At 35.8% G+C, this 18,842-nt stretch overlaps 1 protein-coding gene across 2 annotated transcripts in view; it reads right to left on the bottom strand.

Annotated features, from left to right (window-relative positions):
- Positions 1–7,763: 7,763 nt before the first annotated feature.
- The window catches only part of srrm4 (serine/arginine repetitive matrix 4), a 104,627-nt gene continuing 93,548 nt past the window's right edge, over positions 7,764–18,842 (bottom strand). The window contains exons 8-13 of one of the 2 annotated variants that reach the window (XM_038293446.1): positions 17,826–17,988; positions 13,048–13,370; positions 9,210–9,404; positions 8,995–9,096; positions 8,756–8,908; positions 7,764–8,083 (exon numbers count right to left, since the gene is read on the bottom strand). In XM_038293446.1, coding sequence (XP_038149374.1) covers positions 7,819–8,083; positions 8,756–8,908; positions 8,995–9,096; positions 9,210–9,404; positions 13,048–13,370; positions 17,826–17,988 — 1,201 coding nt within the window. In that variant the 3' untranslated portion in view covers positions 7,764–7,818. Of the gene's footprint in view, positions 8,084–8,755; positions 8,912–8,994; positions 9,097–9,209; positions 9,405–13,047; positions 13,371–17,825; positions 17,989–18,842 lie in introns of both variants that reach the window. The other variant, XM_038293439.1, reaches the window with a different exon arrangement.

An 18,842-nucleotide genomic window follows, 5' to 3' on the forward strand; every position in this document is an offset into this window, starting at 1 on the left:
ATGACGAGAAAGTACTGGGAGGATCTGGACAGTAATAACACTGTAAAAAAATACCATTTCAGAACAAACACCTTCCCTTAAAATCTTTATTTCAATGGAAACATTGTAAAAAATGCTGATCTATTTAGAGTTGACAATCTTTTTAGTTGAATTAATCTAATTGTACAACTTTAAATGAGGAATAAACAAGTTGGAAATACTGACATTTTTTACAGTGTAGGCGCAACAGCTGACAGAGGACCTGCCTACTTTTGACCAAACTGCGCTTCATGGAGTCCACATGTCAGAGGAGGAGCCCTCTTCGTGATGACTCAGAGGGTCCTTAATAGATTTGATCGGTCCAACGCACTGACGTCACAACATGAGTACAAGAAACAGACTTACTCAACTTTAAGAAACGGGGATGTGTTGACTCTCCAAGTTTAGAGCTGATAACAAGATGGCACTTCCTCAGGACCTTATATAGAGCTTATCCTAAAAAAAAAAAAACCGGTGTAAAGAGGGATGTTGGTTTCAGAATGTGCATAGGTATTCATAATTATGGAAATTTTGCAAATTCTGTCACATTACAAACCCAAAATATCTATGAATTCCACAAACCGGTGCTTCATTTTCAAGTAAAAGGATTCAGGGTTGTAAATTTTTAATGATAAAAATCTGAAAATCATGAGTGTATTTTGTCCACCCCTTTTTTTCTCTATTACATTCAGTCCAGGGCTTTAAGTCAACTACCATAATTAGAATTTGACTAATGTGTAATTTAATCTCAGTGTAAACACAGCTGCTCTGTGAAGGCCTTAGAGGTTTGTTAGAGAACATTAGTGAACAAGTAAGTAGTCATGGAGAAAGTTGTGGCTAAGTTTGAAGCACTTTTAGGTTTAACAAAATAAGAGTCTTTGAACACCTTAAAACAAAAGACGTACAGTATGGCACAACTGCTGCCAAAGACATGGCGTTACACTGAGCCACTGGGAAGGAGAGCATTTATAAGAAAAGCCGTTAGGAGGCTCAGGGTAATGGCATGGACTTCTTCTGGCTTAGGTGTGAAAATCTGTCATAAGAAAAGCATCTGTACAGTCACCAAATCTCGACTTAATGGTAGATGAAAGCTATTACTGAAAGAAAGACATATTGAGACGTATTTGCAACAAGTCATTTAGAGGAATGTGCAAACACGGCTTGCCAAAAGAGACCAAAATACTTTTTTGTTGATTAGTTTTTTTGTCTTGCCAAAAGGAAAAACACAATGTGCGAAAAGAAACAACTTGCCGAATTGCTCTGAGCTCAACATCCCAGAAATTAAAACACAACATCATGCTGTAGCGAACCTTGTCTTCAACAGGGGAAAATGTTAATAAGATACTAAAATTATCTAATTGTAATTATTATCTAAATTATAATAAAATTATTATTATTATTAAGTATAATGCTGGCCAATCCTGGAAGAAAAGCTGAAAGAGGCTTTCAAATACTTGATTTTGTTGCTGATGTTGACCTTGCAGGAGGGCAACACTTTTTTTTTACATACACAGAGGTGGGTAGTAACTAGCAACATTTAATCAGTTATATTTGCTAAATTAACTTTTAGAAACACACGTACTTTAGGAGTAGTGGTGCTTTTTTGTACTTTTGTATACTTTTGAGACCTCCGGCTTTAGTCAGAGTTTTGGTTTCTCTTGGATGGATGCTACAGTTTTATTGCTCTAAAACAACAAACTGCATTAATTCCTGTGTGTGTGTGTGTGTGTGTGTGTGTGTATATGTGTGTTGGGGGGGGGTGTTGGGGGATATATGTTGATTGAAGTGTATGGGTGAGTTTATGTATCTGGGGGGGTGTTTGTACCGCTTGAAGATTTATATCATCATTTGGATCTGCTTCAACTTGTAAACTTCCCATTTGTTTCTGCCAATTTATTTGGCTTTTGTGTCCAAAATGGTTATTTTTTTCGAATTCATCTTGGATTTACGCACATTAGATGCTGTTGAGATAAACTCTCCACAAAATAAACTAAAGCTTGTTTGGAGCCCTTTCCTCTAAGTGATAATCTTATGAGGTATTGCTAATTCTACTTGAGTACATTTTGGGTTACTTTTACCATCACTAGTAACTTGAGCTAAAAACAGTGTATGGTAAATATAAATATTGTAAGCCCTTTATCCTTGCCCTACTGTATATAGATGTCCTTGAATTGCAGGGACAGTCCCCATTTTGGACAAAATAAAGCTCTCCCTGGAAATATCTCCTATTTCACAGATTAATGAATTAGAGGGAAAATGTTGCGTGTGGAAAGAAAAATGTTATTACTGTAGAAATAGTGTGTGAGGATGTTGCATGCAGGAACAGCTGTTAAGGTTGCTGGTTGTGCTTCTGTAAACGTAAAGATGAGGAACAGAGCAACATACCAATTTTAATAAAGAAAAAATAGAAGTCCATAGACACAAGCGGTCACAACTGGTGGGGAGCTGCCAGGTATTAGGCTCTAATCTGGTACGGTAGTTCTCCTGGGATCAACAAAGGTTCATTTAAAGATGTTTTAGAACTAATTGCTGACCTTTCAAATAGTTATTATAAGTAGAGTTAGTATATATTGTCATGCTGATTATTATGTGATTTATGAGCATACACTTCAAAGCCTAGATTGGCTTTTCTACTACTCAGTTTGGATATATGAAAGTTCCTCATGAAAAAAACAAGAGTCAGTACCAGGAAAACTGATTGAGACAAGATCTACTTGGTCTGATAACGATGGAGTAAGAGATAACCACCATGTATAATGTCTGTGTAATGTCCTTCCGTGTATTTTTTGTCTTCTTGGATGGGCTGCACCAACTTGCCCTTGACTCTGAACTTGCCCTTGGGGATTGATTAATCATAATTCAATTGAATTAATGATCATTTATTATGTTGTTTTGGTTGTAGCTACAAATATTGTGGTAACTTGCATTTTTAGTGTTTAATCAGGTGAAAAAATAATCATAACAAAAACTACAATAATAATAATAGTAATAATGATAATAATTTTAGTGGACACCTTACCGTATGTTTTATCTACTGTAATGATTTGGTTTTTAATGCTATATAGAAAATGTTTATGAGGAAGTGTTTCTTCTTATATTGTAATCATCTTATTGATGACAGAATTTGCACATAACTGTCTGTCTGATTAAACTTTTTTTTTTTTTTTTTATAAAATCATTGTTATGAGTTAGTACTGAGTCGCCGTTTTTACCAAGTATTTTTTAACTTTTACTTGAGTAATTTCTTGGATAACTACTTTCTTTTGCAAAAGTAAAAAAATTTAAAAGTAATGCCACTTCTACTTGAGTAAATTTGTGGGGGAATCTGTACATACAGCCAGAGTGGAGGATATATTGGCCAATCATATATAATCCTAATTTATGGAGTTTTGGGTATTTTTTTTTCTTAATAAGACAAAATGGGGAAAAAAAGCAAAAGAAAAACAAAGGGAATAAATACATTTACAACACATTTTATGCATATTATATCAAGGTTCCATTTGACACTTTATTACAATATGAATTTTACACTGATACACATGCCGTTCAAAATATGTTTTTGTATTATGCTTGTTTAATATTGAAAACAGGGATAAAAATGCATTGTTTCACAATGAAACACGGGATCTCTATTGCTTTTTTTTTTTAAATAACAATAATGTTTGTTTATACATTGTATCCATGATGTTATCAATATGCCTTTAATTCTGTGCTGTAAATTAAAAAACAATCGAAACACATTTTGTACTATTTACACAGTCCTGGTGCCTATTCACAACACATTAAATACATATTCAAGCTCCTGTTTGCACAATATCTTGAGGTGAGGACATTACTGGTTGAATACTTTCATCAACAAAACTGTGCAAATCTTCCACCGGCATACACTGGTTCACGTCTGCCATCATCAGTTGGGTATATGGATGATATTTTGTTGTGCCAAGTTTTTCCTCTTCCAGCGGCATATTTCCCTCATTTGTCCCATTTAGCTGACATTTAGGGAAATAAGCTGAGAGAGTTGAGTGCATAGAGAGCAGTCTGTCAGGCCTGGAGCAGAAACACAGACAGGATGAAGGATCTAAAACCATTAGGAAGTATGACCCTTAATTATAAGCAAAAGCTGTTTTGGAGTTAGAGCAGCCACAAAATTAACTTTGAAGGAACAGTGACATTTTGGAAAAAATAGCCTATTTTCTTTAAGCTAGTCAAAGGAAAATAAGGTATAATGAGTCGCTGTGCTAAGGTGATACTGTGGGTTTAAAATATGTTGAAGAGTTATCTCATTTTCTTGACATAATTAAGCTTCTTTGTCCCTTAAATAGATTCTTTACTATCTGAAGAAAATAAGGTAACTCATTATCTAAAGATAAGAGTCTGTCTGGGGGGGACAAAAGGAAGGATGAATATTTGGTAAAGCACCTCATGTCCAATATTTATAATGGTGGATGATCTGTGATGTTATAGAGCCTTGTTTTTCATCATAAGGTTCCGGATACCTTGTTAGAGCTCATTGCGTCATGACTTTCATCCAAGGAAATTCAAAGTAAAAATATGATAAGCTCTGCCAAAAAAAAAACCCCAAAAAAGGCAACTACTAAGTCTTTCAACATGATAACAAACACACAGAAATTGTTTATAACACAAATATTTAAACCTATTTATCTTGCTCAGTCCTAAAATCAAAATGCTGTAGAAAATGTCTCTCTGCAGCTGTTTTTTTTAGAAAGAAGAAAGAGAACCTACTGTAAGACTACGGACCAGGGAAGCCCCAATATCAGCTTCAAGTACTCATACTTGGTAAAGCAACCAGATACTGTGGACCCATCCCACTTTTATGTTTTTCAAAGATCATGGTGTCAAAACAACAATATCCAGACGAGCTTTCCTTATGTGGAAAAAAGCCCTCTCCACTCTACCTCAGCTGTAGAAAATCTATTTTTCTCTTCATAATGCCTAACCTTTTATTTAAGGCTCAGTCAATAATTGGCATCGGTAAGTACTAAAATGTTAGCTCTTGTTCTTGTTTTCATATTTGTTTTGAAGAATTCTGGCATTGGTTTATAACTATGTTGGATTTGTTAGGACTATGTGGTGTCCTATGAATAAAAGGGCACTGTACAAATTCGCAGTGGAAATTAGATAATATCAGATTTTATTAAAATAATTAAAAGTAAAGTAAGTAAAATGCCTCGACATCCGCAAATTAAGCTGCTCACTTTTTTTTAGGCAGGTACAAAAATGGCTCCTTTGATCTAAAAGGTTGCTTAGTAGGTGTGGGAATAAGGAGAATAGGCAACCAGGATAATATATGATGCCCAATAATTGCCATATGAAAAAACAACGTTTTTAATGTTCTCTTTAAGGATTTTTTTTGCTGTACAAAGCAAAACTTCATTTTGTATACACTTTGTGTATACAAAATGACATTAAAGGTTGTCTAGGCCACGTTTTCTTGCATATTTTAATTCTCAGCACACCTACATGAAATGGTTTCACTACCACGACAGGAGCCATCAAAGGCTACAGAGGCCTGTTAATAACCAATTTGTTTAACACATTTAAAAGAAGGGTAAATAACGCTATTTGATTGAGGAAGAAAATCATCACTAAACAGAGGGGGATGATTTCGGTTTTAGGTACCAAGCAAATGTAACTGTTTCCTGGAAAGAAATTACATAAGCAGGTTCACCATTATGAAATTTATGCCCTAAATCAAATCTCATGAACAGCCACACAAAAAAACATGGTTTGATTACTGATTTGTATCTAACTTGGAGGCTAGGTCTAAGGGTACTTCAAAACATCACACTGCAAAAAATTGAAATCTCAATAAGTTATATTTTCCTAAAATAAGTGAATTTTTTTATTAATCGAGGAGTCAAGTGGGACATTTTGCCATGGAACAAGACAAGTTACATTTAAAATACGAAAAAGCAATTGCATTGCCTTATTTAAAGTACATGTTATCTAATTGTATTAGTTTATCAGGGGGAAAAAAACAGTTAATTTACCTGCTCAAATTAAGGCTAAATACACTTAATTTAAGAAATTTGTACTTATTTCTAGATCGTTTTTGCCTTGTAGAACGGCGGTTACTTCAGTGCAACCTGCTAGACTTGACAACGACTCTTGGATAGTTGTTGAAACTGAGCAAAAGTCTGGTTGACCACCTGTGCATAACCATTAGGGACATATACTACAAATTAGTGGAGACTGAAAATTCATTAGCCATATGAAAACATAAATGACTGGGTTTGCTTGGCTGGACCTCTGCTTCAACCTTTGGACTTTTTGGTGTCAAAAATTTGTTAAATTTTACAGGAGAACTGTTTTGTGGTTGTGTTGAAAGCTAACAGGATTGCATATGAAAACAGAGGACTTAGAAATGAAACAGAGAACCAATAAATATGAAAGAACTCATAAATATGGATTCAAATGCACAATTTAAAAATGGCTACAGGTTTGGTTACAGTGTTATATAAATATTCAAGTCATTATAGAATACATGAATTTCACCAGCTTTTATAACCATTTTACCTGATAAAAAGAAACAGCAGATTTATTTGTTCAATAAATAGCGAGTACAGGTGAGAGAACATTTAGCACAGAGAGGAGAATTACAAAATGAATTACACCATTTGAACTTTTTATGCTTTGTCATTTCACAAATAAAATTAAGCAGGTTAGAATTTATATTTAGAATTTGAGATAAGCTGAACCCTTAGGTACAGATAACTGTAAAGAAGAAGTAAAGATATATGTCATTAAAAACCTTTTACAAGTATTGCGACAAACTGACAATAAAATCCAATCCAGAGGTTTTAATATGTAAAGAGAGACCAACTGTGTCATCTAATAATAGAATTACAGGTTATAAACGGCTAATAATGATGAAAAACATCTGTGTTTCATGTTGTGATATGACAAAACTAAAAAGTTCAACAGGTAGGAATACTTTGGGAAGGCAGTGTACAGTGTGATCACATTGTATTTTTAGGGGATAAACATCAAGTTTGATGCTATGAAAATGTTGCTCTAAATGCCCACAAGACAGAAATTAGAAATCGTTTTTCACCTGAACAGAGGAAAAATTAAAGTGACATTTTGGCTCACCGTCATGCCACCCAGTGCTCAGGAAACATGTTTGTTCTCCTCCTTGTGAAGTGCTGAGATCAGAGCAAAAATCCTTTTGCTGATTCCTGATAACGATCCCTGTGAAGCTGTCTACAAACCCAAGGATCAAACAGCTTAAATGTTACCACTGTACTTCATCTCTTGGTGTAAAGTCAGGGTCATGCAGACCTGACGCAGAACAGTTCATGCCTGCTGCCCTGCTAAACGTCAGGCCATAAACTGAATATGGGATATTGTAAGTGAAGTCCAAAAAATGGGACAAACTTAAATTAAGTACTTCTTGGGCAGGTTTCAAACCAAATTTTTCTTCCTCATGAATGTATAGTAAATATTGTGTTAATTCTAAGGAGTAAATGGATAATTTTAATAAGAGGAGGGCAAACTTGCATCTCTGATAGATATATAAACAAACGCTAGTTTGATAAATAGGAAAATACAATTTCCCTTGTGATACAAGTGCATGATGTGCAGGAAGAAAAACTAAAGAAAGCAAAATGTAGCCATCTATGGTCTCTGTGAATTGACAAAGGGGGAATGTCTCAATTACACTCCCAGAACATATTTGCCCAAGCATCAGTGTGATTCACTGCATGCAGTTAACAGCTCCAACAGCCATTGTCCTGATTAGGAATAGAAATGAAGTTTTTGTCCCTCCAAAGAGATTTGTCAACGCCTGGTTTTCCTTCGTTTCTTCAAGGAGAGACGACTCCGGCTGCGACTGTGGGACCCAAAGATCGAGTTCCATGATGAGCTCCGACTGTAGCTTCTATAGGAAGAGAAGCTCCGACTATGACTGCGGCTGTGTCTTATGCTGTAGATCGGACTGCGACTGCGGCTTCGTGTAAAGAGGCTGCTCCATGATGACACGCTGGTGGAACGGTTGCTGGAAGAGGGGCTGGGTCGGAAATAAGGGATGGGTCGCTTCCTGGCACTGCGGAGATATTAAGAAAAAGTAGTAGCAGAAATTATAGCAGACAGTTTTTCAGCATAATAAAAATGCAAAAAATGGTGTTGATTGTGAAGTTTTTCTAAGAGAGTAAAAGGATGTTTAAGATGTTATTTTAAGGTCAGTTCTAGTTTGCATGGGTCAGAAGGAGATCTCAGTCATGGTAAAAATTAAGTTTTTCTAAATCAGTCCCTAATAGAGTTAAGAAGGATTTTGTCTGAGTCAAGTTTACAGAGTACATATATATACATATATATATATATATATATATATATATATATATATATATATATATATATATATATATATATATATATATATATATATATATATATATATATTCAATAGAGTAAGTATCTATACTGTTAATCATTAAAAAAATTACCTCTGATAATGTTTTAGTTTCTTCTTTTGGAGTGTGATTTATAAGAAGCTTTCCAAATAATCTGTTAAAAATAATCCAGGTTTTAGATTGGTATTATTTCCTGATCTGCTTCTTTAACCTACTTTGGGTATGCCGCTAACAGTTTTCTTAAAATTTAGCTAAGTATAATTTTAAAGGGTTGCATAAACACATCATTTGTCCTTCTGGGTTGCTATGTGGTCAAACAACCAAATATGTAAAATTGGCTAAAGATTGGCTAAAATTTGCTTTACCTTGTGATGCGTCGTGCCTCTAGGTGGCTCGGTGAATCTCTCCTCCTCTTTCTCATTGGGGAGTAGGATTTCCTTCTTCGTCTCTTCCCACTAACCTTATGTCTGTGTTTCATATCCTTCTCTCTGGAACTGGACCGTCGCTTTCTATCTCGCCTTCTGGGGAAAAGGGTGAATATTTGGTTAACAAAAATATTATTGCAGGCTTGGTTGTAAATCAGCAGCTTGAAACAATTAGCTACCTGTGTGCGCTGTACTTGGAGTAGCTTTCTCTTGAGCTCAAGCTGACCAAGCTGCCTCTTCTCCTCGTGTCTGATGAGTAACTCAGAGAAGTTGAGTAAGAGCTGCAGACGATAAATAAGTTAACTCTCAAAATATTTTCTCTGTTAGAAATAAATGTGGTATTTCCTAAAACACAAAACCATGTAATGGACAAAGATGAACTTAGATAAATTACCTGCAAGAAGACAATGAAGTGCTTCGAGAATGGCGCCCAGAGTACCGGGAACTGACTGAGGATCTGCTCCTACTGGTAAAGGACAGGGTTCTCTTCCGAAATCTCTTTCGATATGACCTGCTCCTCCTATGTGTACACCTGGCTGTCTTCCGGCATCTCAAATCTTCTTCCTCACATCCCAAGCTTATCTGCGTACTGCAAAAAGCCCCAAACCATAAAGAATATTTTAGAGTTTGAGGGATACATTGCATCTCCAAACTGCACTACTGCTGCTAGTTTTACTGCAAGCATGGAAGACCATCCACAGATTGAACAGGTAGCGCTCTGATGCAGGAATGGGGACTTTCTTCCATTGCTGACCCCTGTTTTAGAGGTATACTACCCAGTTCAAAGGATTGCATGCTCTCCTCAGGAGCCATTTAGTGCTGCAAAGGCCTAGTAATCACATATTCATATAACTTAAAACTGAGGCATCTCAAACATAGAAGACAGAGGCACTTTAGGAGCGAGGCTGGGAAACACTACTTCAGATTTTATTTTAAGAAAGTTCTGTGAAAAGTTTGTAAAAAGTTCTTTTAACTCCAACTAGACTTCTAACACCTGTAAACAACTCAAGCCTAAAATGACTCGGAATATAATGAATTACTATTTCATTAACCTTTAAGTTATTGTCATGTTTGCACTGATGGGTCGAATAGCAAGTTTAAGTTTATCTTTTAAGATCATTTCAGGCGAGAACATTATACCCTAAAGCTACACCATGTGGCCCATTTCCTGATTTAGTGAGTAATTGAAAAAAAAGTTCAGATGTTGTGAGGACCGTCGTAACAGTGAACTTCTGAGGCTAACCGTAGCTAAGGCTAACTCTAACCCGTCTACCGCAGCCTAGACATGTGTGAAACACCACTGGCTCTGATCGAGGTTTGTTTTTTTTTATGCAAAATGTTCACTTGATTTGTCTTTATTTGACTGTTAAGCATTATTCTCTATATAATATCTATTCTTATCTATTAAGTGCAGAAGGTAAAATGCAGGGCCAGATCAGCCATGCATATGGTGATATCACAGGTCCATACTCACATTCTTGTTAATTGAGGAACAGCCATGGCCTGGGTTTGAATGTTTGCCCTAATCACTGTATAGGGTACTCTATAGTGGTTATGCAATTTAAGATGGCCGTCTGAACGTCCAGTGGATGAAACAGTGGTAGACTTGAAATTTCCCACAAAGCACCTTGAAAACTAGTGATAGATCCCACAACAAATGTTTATGATGCTTTGCGAGGAGAGGTCTCGCGGTCTCGGTTTCAACATGTAACATGATTCTATGGTCTATTAGAGAAGCAAAAGGTTCTGAAGAAGCAAAGGTACTTTAGGTGTTACAGAGCGCACTATGTTAATTTTTTTTAACTTTTCGATCAGAAATGTATTCTGGATCTAAACTTCTTGCTTGTTTTTAGTGTGTGTTTCATTCAGTTTCTTATACTCATTTCCTTTGTAAATGAGGATTAAAATAACTGCACAATGCAAAAAGGGATACGGTTGAATTATTTTTGGGGTTTGTTTGCAAAACACAGTGTGACATTTTTAGGACTGCAGTTGTTTAAGGATGTTAGAAGTCTTCTTTTATCTTGGTCCTTCTCAAACTAGCCTTCGGCTTTAGCCGGAAACACCAATTGATGTTGATTTATACTAGCAACAAACCCCAAGAGATTTATTTACTGTTCAACTTTCCTTTAAAAGAACAGCAGTTAAACAGCTGAGAGCTATCCATTTGATATCATAGATTTTTAACAACACTGTTTTAATCTGATGGTAATTTGGTGGAAACACTCCCCGTTTAAAAAAATAATAAATAAAGGGAACATACAAATAACACATCCTAGTTTAGATTGTATTAAATATTCTCATTGAATAATTTGTTGCATATAACATTGAATGTCCTGATAGCAAAATCACACATAAATCATCAACTGAAATCAGAAGTATCAACAAATGAAGGCCTCGATTTAGAGTCACACAAAAAAATTAATAAAAGTTGAAAAATCGATACAGACTGATCCAACTTTGATGCAATGTCCTTATTCCTTTAAATCAGGTCAAAATGAGGCTCAGCATTGTGTGGCCTCCACATGCCTGTATGACCTCCCTACAACACCTGGGCATGTTCATGATGAGGTGGTGGATGGTGTCCTGAGGGATCCCCTCCAAGACCTGGACTAAAGCATCCACCAACTCATGTACAGTCTATGGTGCAACGTGACATTGATGCATGGATCGAGACATGATTTCCCAGACGTTTAATCTGATATAGGTCTAGGGAACGGGCAGGCCAGTCCATCACTTCGATTCCTTCATCTTACAGGACCAGCTGACACACTCCAGCCACATGAGATATAGAATTGTCATGCATTAGGAGGAACCCTATGCCAACTGCACCAGCATATGGTTTCACAACATGTCTGAGGATTTCATCTCGGTACCTAATGGCAGTCATGCTACTTCTGGTGAACACATGGATGGCTGTGCAGCCCTCTAAAGAAATGCCACCCTACACCATTACTGACCCACTGCCAAACCAGTCATGATGAAGGATGTCTTAGACAACAGATTGCCCTCATTGGTGGCTCCAGACTCTGCCTCGTATGTCACATATGCTCAGTGTGTTTTCATCTGTGAAGAGTACATGGTGCCAATGGTAAATTCGCAAATCCTGGTCTTCGCATCCTTCACATTGTTGTGCTGTAAACAGAACCCCATCTGTGAATTTGGGGCCCTCATATAACTCTTGTGGAGTCAGTTTCTAACAGTTTGTGCAAACACTTGCACACCTGTGGCCTGCTGGAGGTCACTTTGCAGGGCTCTTGCAGTGCTCCTCCTGTACCTCCTTGCACAAAGGCAGAGGTAGTGGTTTGCTACTGGGCTGTTGCCCCCTTAAGGCCTCATCCTCATGTCTTGGTGAACTGGCCTGTCTCCTGGAAGCGCCTTCAGCCTCCGGACACTACGCTGACAGACAGAGCAAACCTTCTTGCTACAGCTTGAATTGATGTGCCTAACGGGATGAGCTGTACTGTCTGAGCCATTTGTGTGGGTTGTAGAGTCCTTCTCATGCTACCACAAGTGTGAAAGAACCACCAACTTTGAAAAGTGACCAAAACATCAGGCAGAAAGCATAGGTAATGAGAAGTTGTCTGTGGTCCCCAGAGTGTGTGTGAATATGGTTTGCTAATTCCTCATAAATCCGACCTTCTATTCCATATGCCCAGCAAATTAAATTGATTTGTCTAGTGTTGATTAGTGTTGCTTTCTAAGTGGACAGTTTGATTTCACAGAAGTTTGATGTGACTGAAGTGATATTGTGTTGTTTACATGGTCCCTTTATTTTTTTGAGCAGTGTATGTTACCCTTACTTAGAAATTATTTTCCAGAACAGAAAGTACACAATAGGTGAAGGAACATTTAAGTTAGCATTTAGTTCAAGGAAATATGAAAACCTGTAAATAATTATGACAGATTCAGTATCTTCTGATGGCATAGGCATTAAAATCAGAAAATCTTAAGGGCTAATAAATACGTTTTGGAAAAGTAAGCGGTAAGTTTCATAAATATCCCAGGAAATTACTGATTAGTTCCCAGAGTTAACTGAGATTTCTGTGAAAGTACAATTTCAGAAAAGTATTGGGTAAATTATGCAAAGTATAGGATAAGTTATTTAAAGTCAAAATAATCTAACTAAATGTAAGGTATGAAAACTTTTAAATTATTGTGAAGATCTATCTTTTGTTAACTGTTAAAGGGAGCCCTGGTTCATACTAATATTTTTCAGACAGAATGTTCACCTCTTGCTGTTTCCACTGAAAAGGGTAGCAGAGAAGCCATCATCCCTGTAAGGTTTGCATGAAGAAGCGTAGCTTGTCACAGAGTTTCCTGAATCAGAGCCATTATCTCTGTCAGCAAAGTGGTGCTTCTCAGGAGGTGAGGTAAGATGTTGACAGCTCCTCTGGTTCTCCACGACGCTTGCCCGAGAGACACCAGTTTTGCTTGACGGAGGTGAAGATGTGTCGTTACCAGAGTCGTAGTCACGTGGACCTCCAGTGTGACTTGAAAAATCCTGGGCTCCATTCCCATTTAAAAGCTTGCTTCCTGGCTTTGAAGGCAAAATCTGCAAACAGACAAAGAGGATACAGCTTAAAACCCAACTTGCATGGAAAGGAATCTGCTACCTGCTTTGATTTACTCTGAATACACTAGTACAAAGGCACGTATCCCACTGAAAGCACAGTTGAGATTTATTTTTTCTTGGGACAAAAAGCTTTGAAATAGAAAGACATCATGCAAATTTGAAGCATGCGATTAACCTCGAAAGAAAGTCTGAACTCAACTAAAGTAAAAGAAATCAACAAGGAGACAGTCTTTTAAGTAGGTCTGGACTATAACAGTTATATGGAAGAAATAAAGAAGAGAGCATAGTAGAAAGAAGTAATCTATGAGCAGAAAGATCTACCAGCTCTAACTCCAGTGAGGAGGAAAACAGAATATACAATAACCCCATTGAAAAGCCTCATTAAAAAAAAAAAAACATTGAACAAATGTCACAAAAATGGGTTTTATGTAGAAAAGAAAACGATTGAAGACTAAGAGAGATCCCATCAGTCTAACTAGGAAAGCCCTCAGAATAGGACAGATTATCGTTTTTCTCCCTCCTGTAAAAACACATTGTTAGCCTGCACCGGCCTTCAAGTAAATCCCTGAATCTGCAGATAGCAGCAACTTACCAATCAAGATTTCCTCCTTAAGTAGGTACGGTGTAAAAAAAAAAGGGAAGAGCGGGCAACGTAAGTGCATCATTAGAGTCGTAAATTGCATTAAAAAAAGACAATAACCCTAAGCCAGTTATGATTTTTGACACTGCTTTGGTGTTTTTCCGGGAGTGGATATACATCGCTCTCCACACTGGTTAAGCAAGCTTTATAAAGACATGGGAAAATCTTAACTCAATTGACCTCTCTCCAGTAGCATAATCTCCCACTGAATACAATAAAATAAAAATAAAAAAACACTAATAACTTAAGTTATATCTGCTTACTAAAAAACTGCAGCAACTCTTATTAACATCATTGTTTATTCTGTTTGGAAATAGCACTGCATTAGTACCTTCCCATTACATTTTTTATGTTGGAGAATACTAAAAGAGAGATGATTGATGATTGTTTTTTCTATCTCTTCAAGTTATCCAGATCTATGGTTCCTTTCTTTTGCTTTCTTTTATTTGCTGACTTCACAGGTTTTCAACAGAAGTGTCATGTGATGACTGAGATGGCAATAAAAGAAGGCCAGTTACTCTGGAAAAATAATATGATTTGCTTTATCCTGTTGAAAAATATTGGTTATCGTAGTTTATGGGTGAAGCTCTTAGACAATCTCAAAATGTCAAAAAATTTATGCATTGTGAAAGTCTTGGCCAAAAAACATAAAAAAAAAAAAAAAAAAAAAGTATTCACTCTTAGTTGCCTTAAAGCTCAATTTTGTTTTTAACTGAACCAAATAATTGATCATGATATTTGTGATAGGAGGATGAATAATCAAATAAACACTAATAATAAAAAAAGACTGTAAAAGCAGTGATATAAAAGCAGATTTAGACATTTAACTCCAATCACATCCTCCTCAATGCACAGTGGCAAATTTAGGATTAGGTCCTGGTCCAGCGATATTTACACATTGGACAGATGTAGGTTTTTATTGCTGTGCTGACGGTAGATATGACCAAGTTAGGCATGGACTATCATCAGTAATTCCTGATCAGTATACATCTGTCATGATGGAATGGCATGTTTGCATGTCTTTAATGACATGGAAATGGGACCTATCTTATTGCAGATTTATAACCTGCAGAAACAGTAAGTTAACAATGACTGTTAGTGACTAAAGAGCTAGGATGAAAAAAAGGAGAAATAAAAGGTTTAGGGTAAGGGTTTAAGTAGAATTAATTCCCCCAAAAAATGTTAGTAGCGGCAATAATCTTAGAAAAGATAGTTTTGTAGAAAATATATAGTTTCCAGAGAGAGATTATGTTTCTGCTATTAAAGATTACCTTAATATAAGGCTTTTATCAGTCAGTGTGTGGTAATGTATGTAGCTTTTCATTTTTTTTACATTTTATTAAAAGTAACAACAGATGCAAAATATGAAAAAAATAAAAAATAAAAATAAAAGTAGTTTGCTTGGCCCTCTCCTCCAGAAGGTTTTTGCAACCATTAGTCTGCACAACAACCACAAGGGAAAAGATAATCAGACCTTCTTCCATCCTCTGTAAAAGTAGTGCTTTCACACAATGTGTTCACACTTGGGGCTAAAAGGTTTCACACCTTTTAATCAAAGACATTCTTCTATTGCACATCGACATCTCCAACAGAGCTACCCTCAATAAAGTATTAAATGTTTTAAAAAACGCACTTTTCTTTTTTATTGTATTTCTGATATCAAATGCCAGTTTTGAAAACACATTTCAATACATACAGCCATTTTAACCAGGTATGCATATTTTGTATACTCACATAGACATCATAAATTACTACAATAAATACAGTGCATTCCTGTATAGGATGGCTAAACATCAGTATGTGAAGTCCTCCTTAGTAAAAATAAAATAGATGTTGACATAACTGGATATATGAATTAATTTACTGAATTTCAATTAAAAACTGTTTGGTGTGTAATTAAAACATTCATATTTTCAATTAGCATAATTTTAATGATTACTGGGGAGAAATTAAAGATGTTTCATGCTCCAGCAAGAAGGAGACAATTGGTTTAGCTGTATTTCTAAGGCTCTGAAGAAAAACAACAACAACAAAATCAACATAAAGCGGCAGCACAGTTACCAGCTGTATAATGAGAGCTTTAGGGAACATTTATATGTTAGAGTCAGAAGAATATCTCAAAAATAGCAAAGGGGGGGGGGGGCATCGAGAGTCTAAACCATTATGTATTTCTATTTTAATATATATTTTGTATTACTTTAAATACATTCACAAAATAATTTTACAGAATGCCAAATATAGAGATAAAAAAAGATATACAAAGAGAAATACACTAATTCAGCAGCTTTAACCCACAGGTTCATTAAGCAAATACAATCATAGGGTGCTGGCTGCCTGAAGTTCAGTACATACACATCATAGGGAGCTATTTCAAACAGAAGTGGAGGGTATCTGTTATCCACTCCTTTACATTATGTAGTGAAGTTAGGCTTTGAGGGTGGGGTTGATCAGGCCCCTTTGACGTTTTCATCAGAGTTTTAGCTTCATGCATGTTTTGCACAATTTTACCAAATTAAATTGCAGGACTTGCCACTTTTCAGCACAAATGGAGCACACCACTGCCATCACATTTGACTTCACTCTCCATTGCTGTATTTAACTTGCTTAATAAGCTCTCTCTGTACTTTCTTTTAACATAAGGCCAGCTTCCATTTACATATTAAGATTGAACTTGCATACAATATTTAAAAATGGTCTGGATATTCAGTTAGAAATCTGAAAGGTAAGTCAGCCTTGCAAAGAGCATTTGCAATGAATAGTTATTAAAGCAGTCTTTATAATTCAGACAGGAGCTTCTAAGATTTGCACGTGAAGGGATAAGAAGGTTAGGAGACTTATTTGTGTCAATCCACTGTAATTCTCACTACAAATTAAATTATAAAGGGGTTTAGAAATGCTTAACAAGAAGCTAAATTATTGAGATGAAGTTTGCTGGGGGGAAAAAAATATCACTTTTTTTCTAGAATTGTCTAAGCATCAAACCGTTGTTTAACAATAAAACTACTTAGGTAGCAAATAAATCTGAGGTAGGTATTAATTTGCAGCACCGATCATTTGAAATCATGTAAAGCAAATACAATAAAATAGCAGTCATTGTGATCAAACCACACAATTTAAAGTATGGTTTCAGTACTAAGAACCCAGATAGTTATCAAGTTGTTTTATCTGCAGCAAAGAGCATATAGAAACCCATGCTAATGTCAGACTTAAACTATATAGAAAAACCGACTGAGCCACTCCTTATGCTGCCTTTTGGTATTGACTTTGTTGTATATTTAGGTATCTAACAATGTTTTTGGAGCTATATATATTTTTCGTCAGGATTTATATGCATGTTTTTTATTAGTTCTGCACTGTTAAATCTTTATGTGTTCACAAGCTGTTGTGAAACCCACTCATGATGCCTTTAAATGCTGCTTGAACATCACGATTTAGTAGAGTCGTTAACATAAATGCATCATTATTAGCACCACTTTATCAGTAACATTTTGGTTTAACACCTGTGCAGAGAGGCTGGACAGCTTTTACAGGTGATGCAGTGGGATAAATCTTGGTTTAATTTTACACCTAAGAGTTTTATGCAGCTGATTACATGCGCATTATAGAAATATGAAGCAAGCTTAAGAAAATTATTTTGGTTTGATGCACACATTTGAATATAGCTCAGAAGGGGAAGAAAAAAAACTTCATAAGAACCAAAATAATTAATAAAACAAAAAATGTTTGTCAGTACCAAAACAGAGAATCTAACTGGAACCTTTGGCAGCACTGCAAAACTTATAAACTGTACTTACGGTGCCTGCAGAGAGGATGGAGCGATACTTAGGAGCCGTTTTACACACAGATTTAGTTGTTCTTCTCCACTTTGATTCCGTGGGGTTTAGTGCTTCTTGGGTTTCCTCTCCAGCCCTTCCTATGTCTCTGAAAGCCTGATGAACCACAGACTTCTGCAGGTGTCTGTGGGGAGATATTTTTGATTAGTTAATTCTGTAAGGAAAGCAATGCTTGCAATTTAGCTGAAAATACATTTTATATTATATTATAAAGCATCAGTATGAAAATACAGACTTGTATTTAAATTAAAGAAAATAAATTTACTGAAATTGTTAAACAGTTACGAGTTAGGAGATTTTCTGTGTGAGATCTAATCACATTTATAAATATGCAATTGCTCAACCTTAATTGGAAATCAGTGATGCATCCTTGTTTAATGTGCTTGTTTTAATTGTTGGATCAGTTAGGGATGAAGAGAGTATGGTATTAACAACAAATCCATTATAATAAAAGATGTGATCATCTTTAGGAGGGTCTGAATTTATATTTCAGACCCTCCTAAATCTGACCTTGTCAGTTTCTTTAAAAGTGCAGAATGTCATTATATGACTCGTCAAATTCATACACTAGTTGCTCACTCTGGTTGCATACCAAGTTTTTCTGAAAATAACCGTGTCCTGCTGGTATATTATTTGTTATTTTTCTGTTTTACTCTTTGTTTTTGCTCAGTCTTTTAGTTAATAAAAGCTGTTCTGTCGATACTTACAACAAAACTAACACATGACTGAAGGTATTATATCACTGATGTATGCAAAATGTAAACAAGGAAGTGATGGGACCAAACAAAGAGTCTATGATTATGCCCATTTAATGTTAAAACCAATAACACTTCTTAAGTGTTATGATTCAAGTTATTGCAATCAAAAAAAAAAAAAAAACATATTTATTAATTGACAATTAATTAAGAGCTGTTAGTTATCCTGTCTAAAATACCACAGAATCAAACCCAAATAACATGGCAGTAAAGAGGCACACCC

The sequence above is a fragment of the Cyprinodon tularosa genome, unplaced genomic scaffold (assembly GCF_016077235.1).
Source record: "Cyprinodon tularosa strain WSP-4 unplaced genomic scaffold, ASM1607723v1 ctg109, whole genome shotgun sequence".
Taxonomy (NCBI): domain Eukaryota; kingdom Metazoa; phylum Chordata; class Actinopteri; order Cyprinodontiformes; family Cyprinodontidae; genus Cyprinodon; species Cyprinodon tularosa.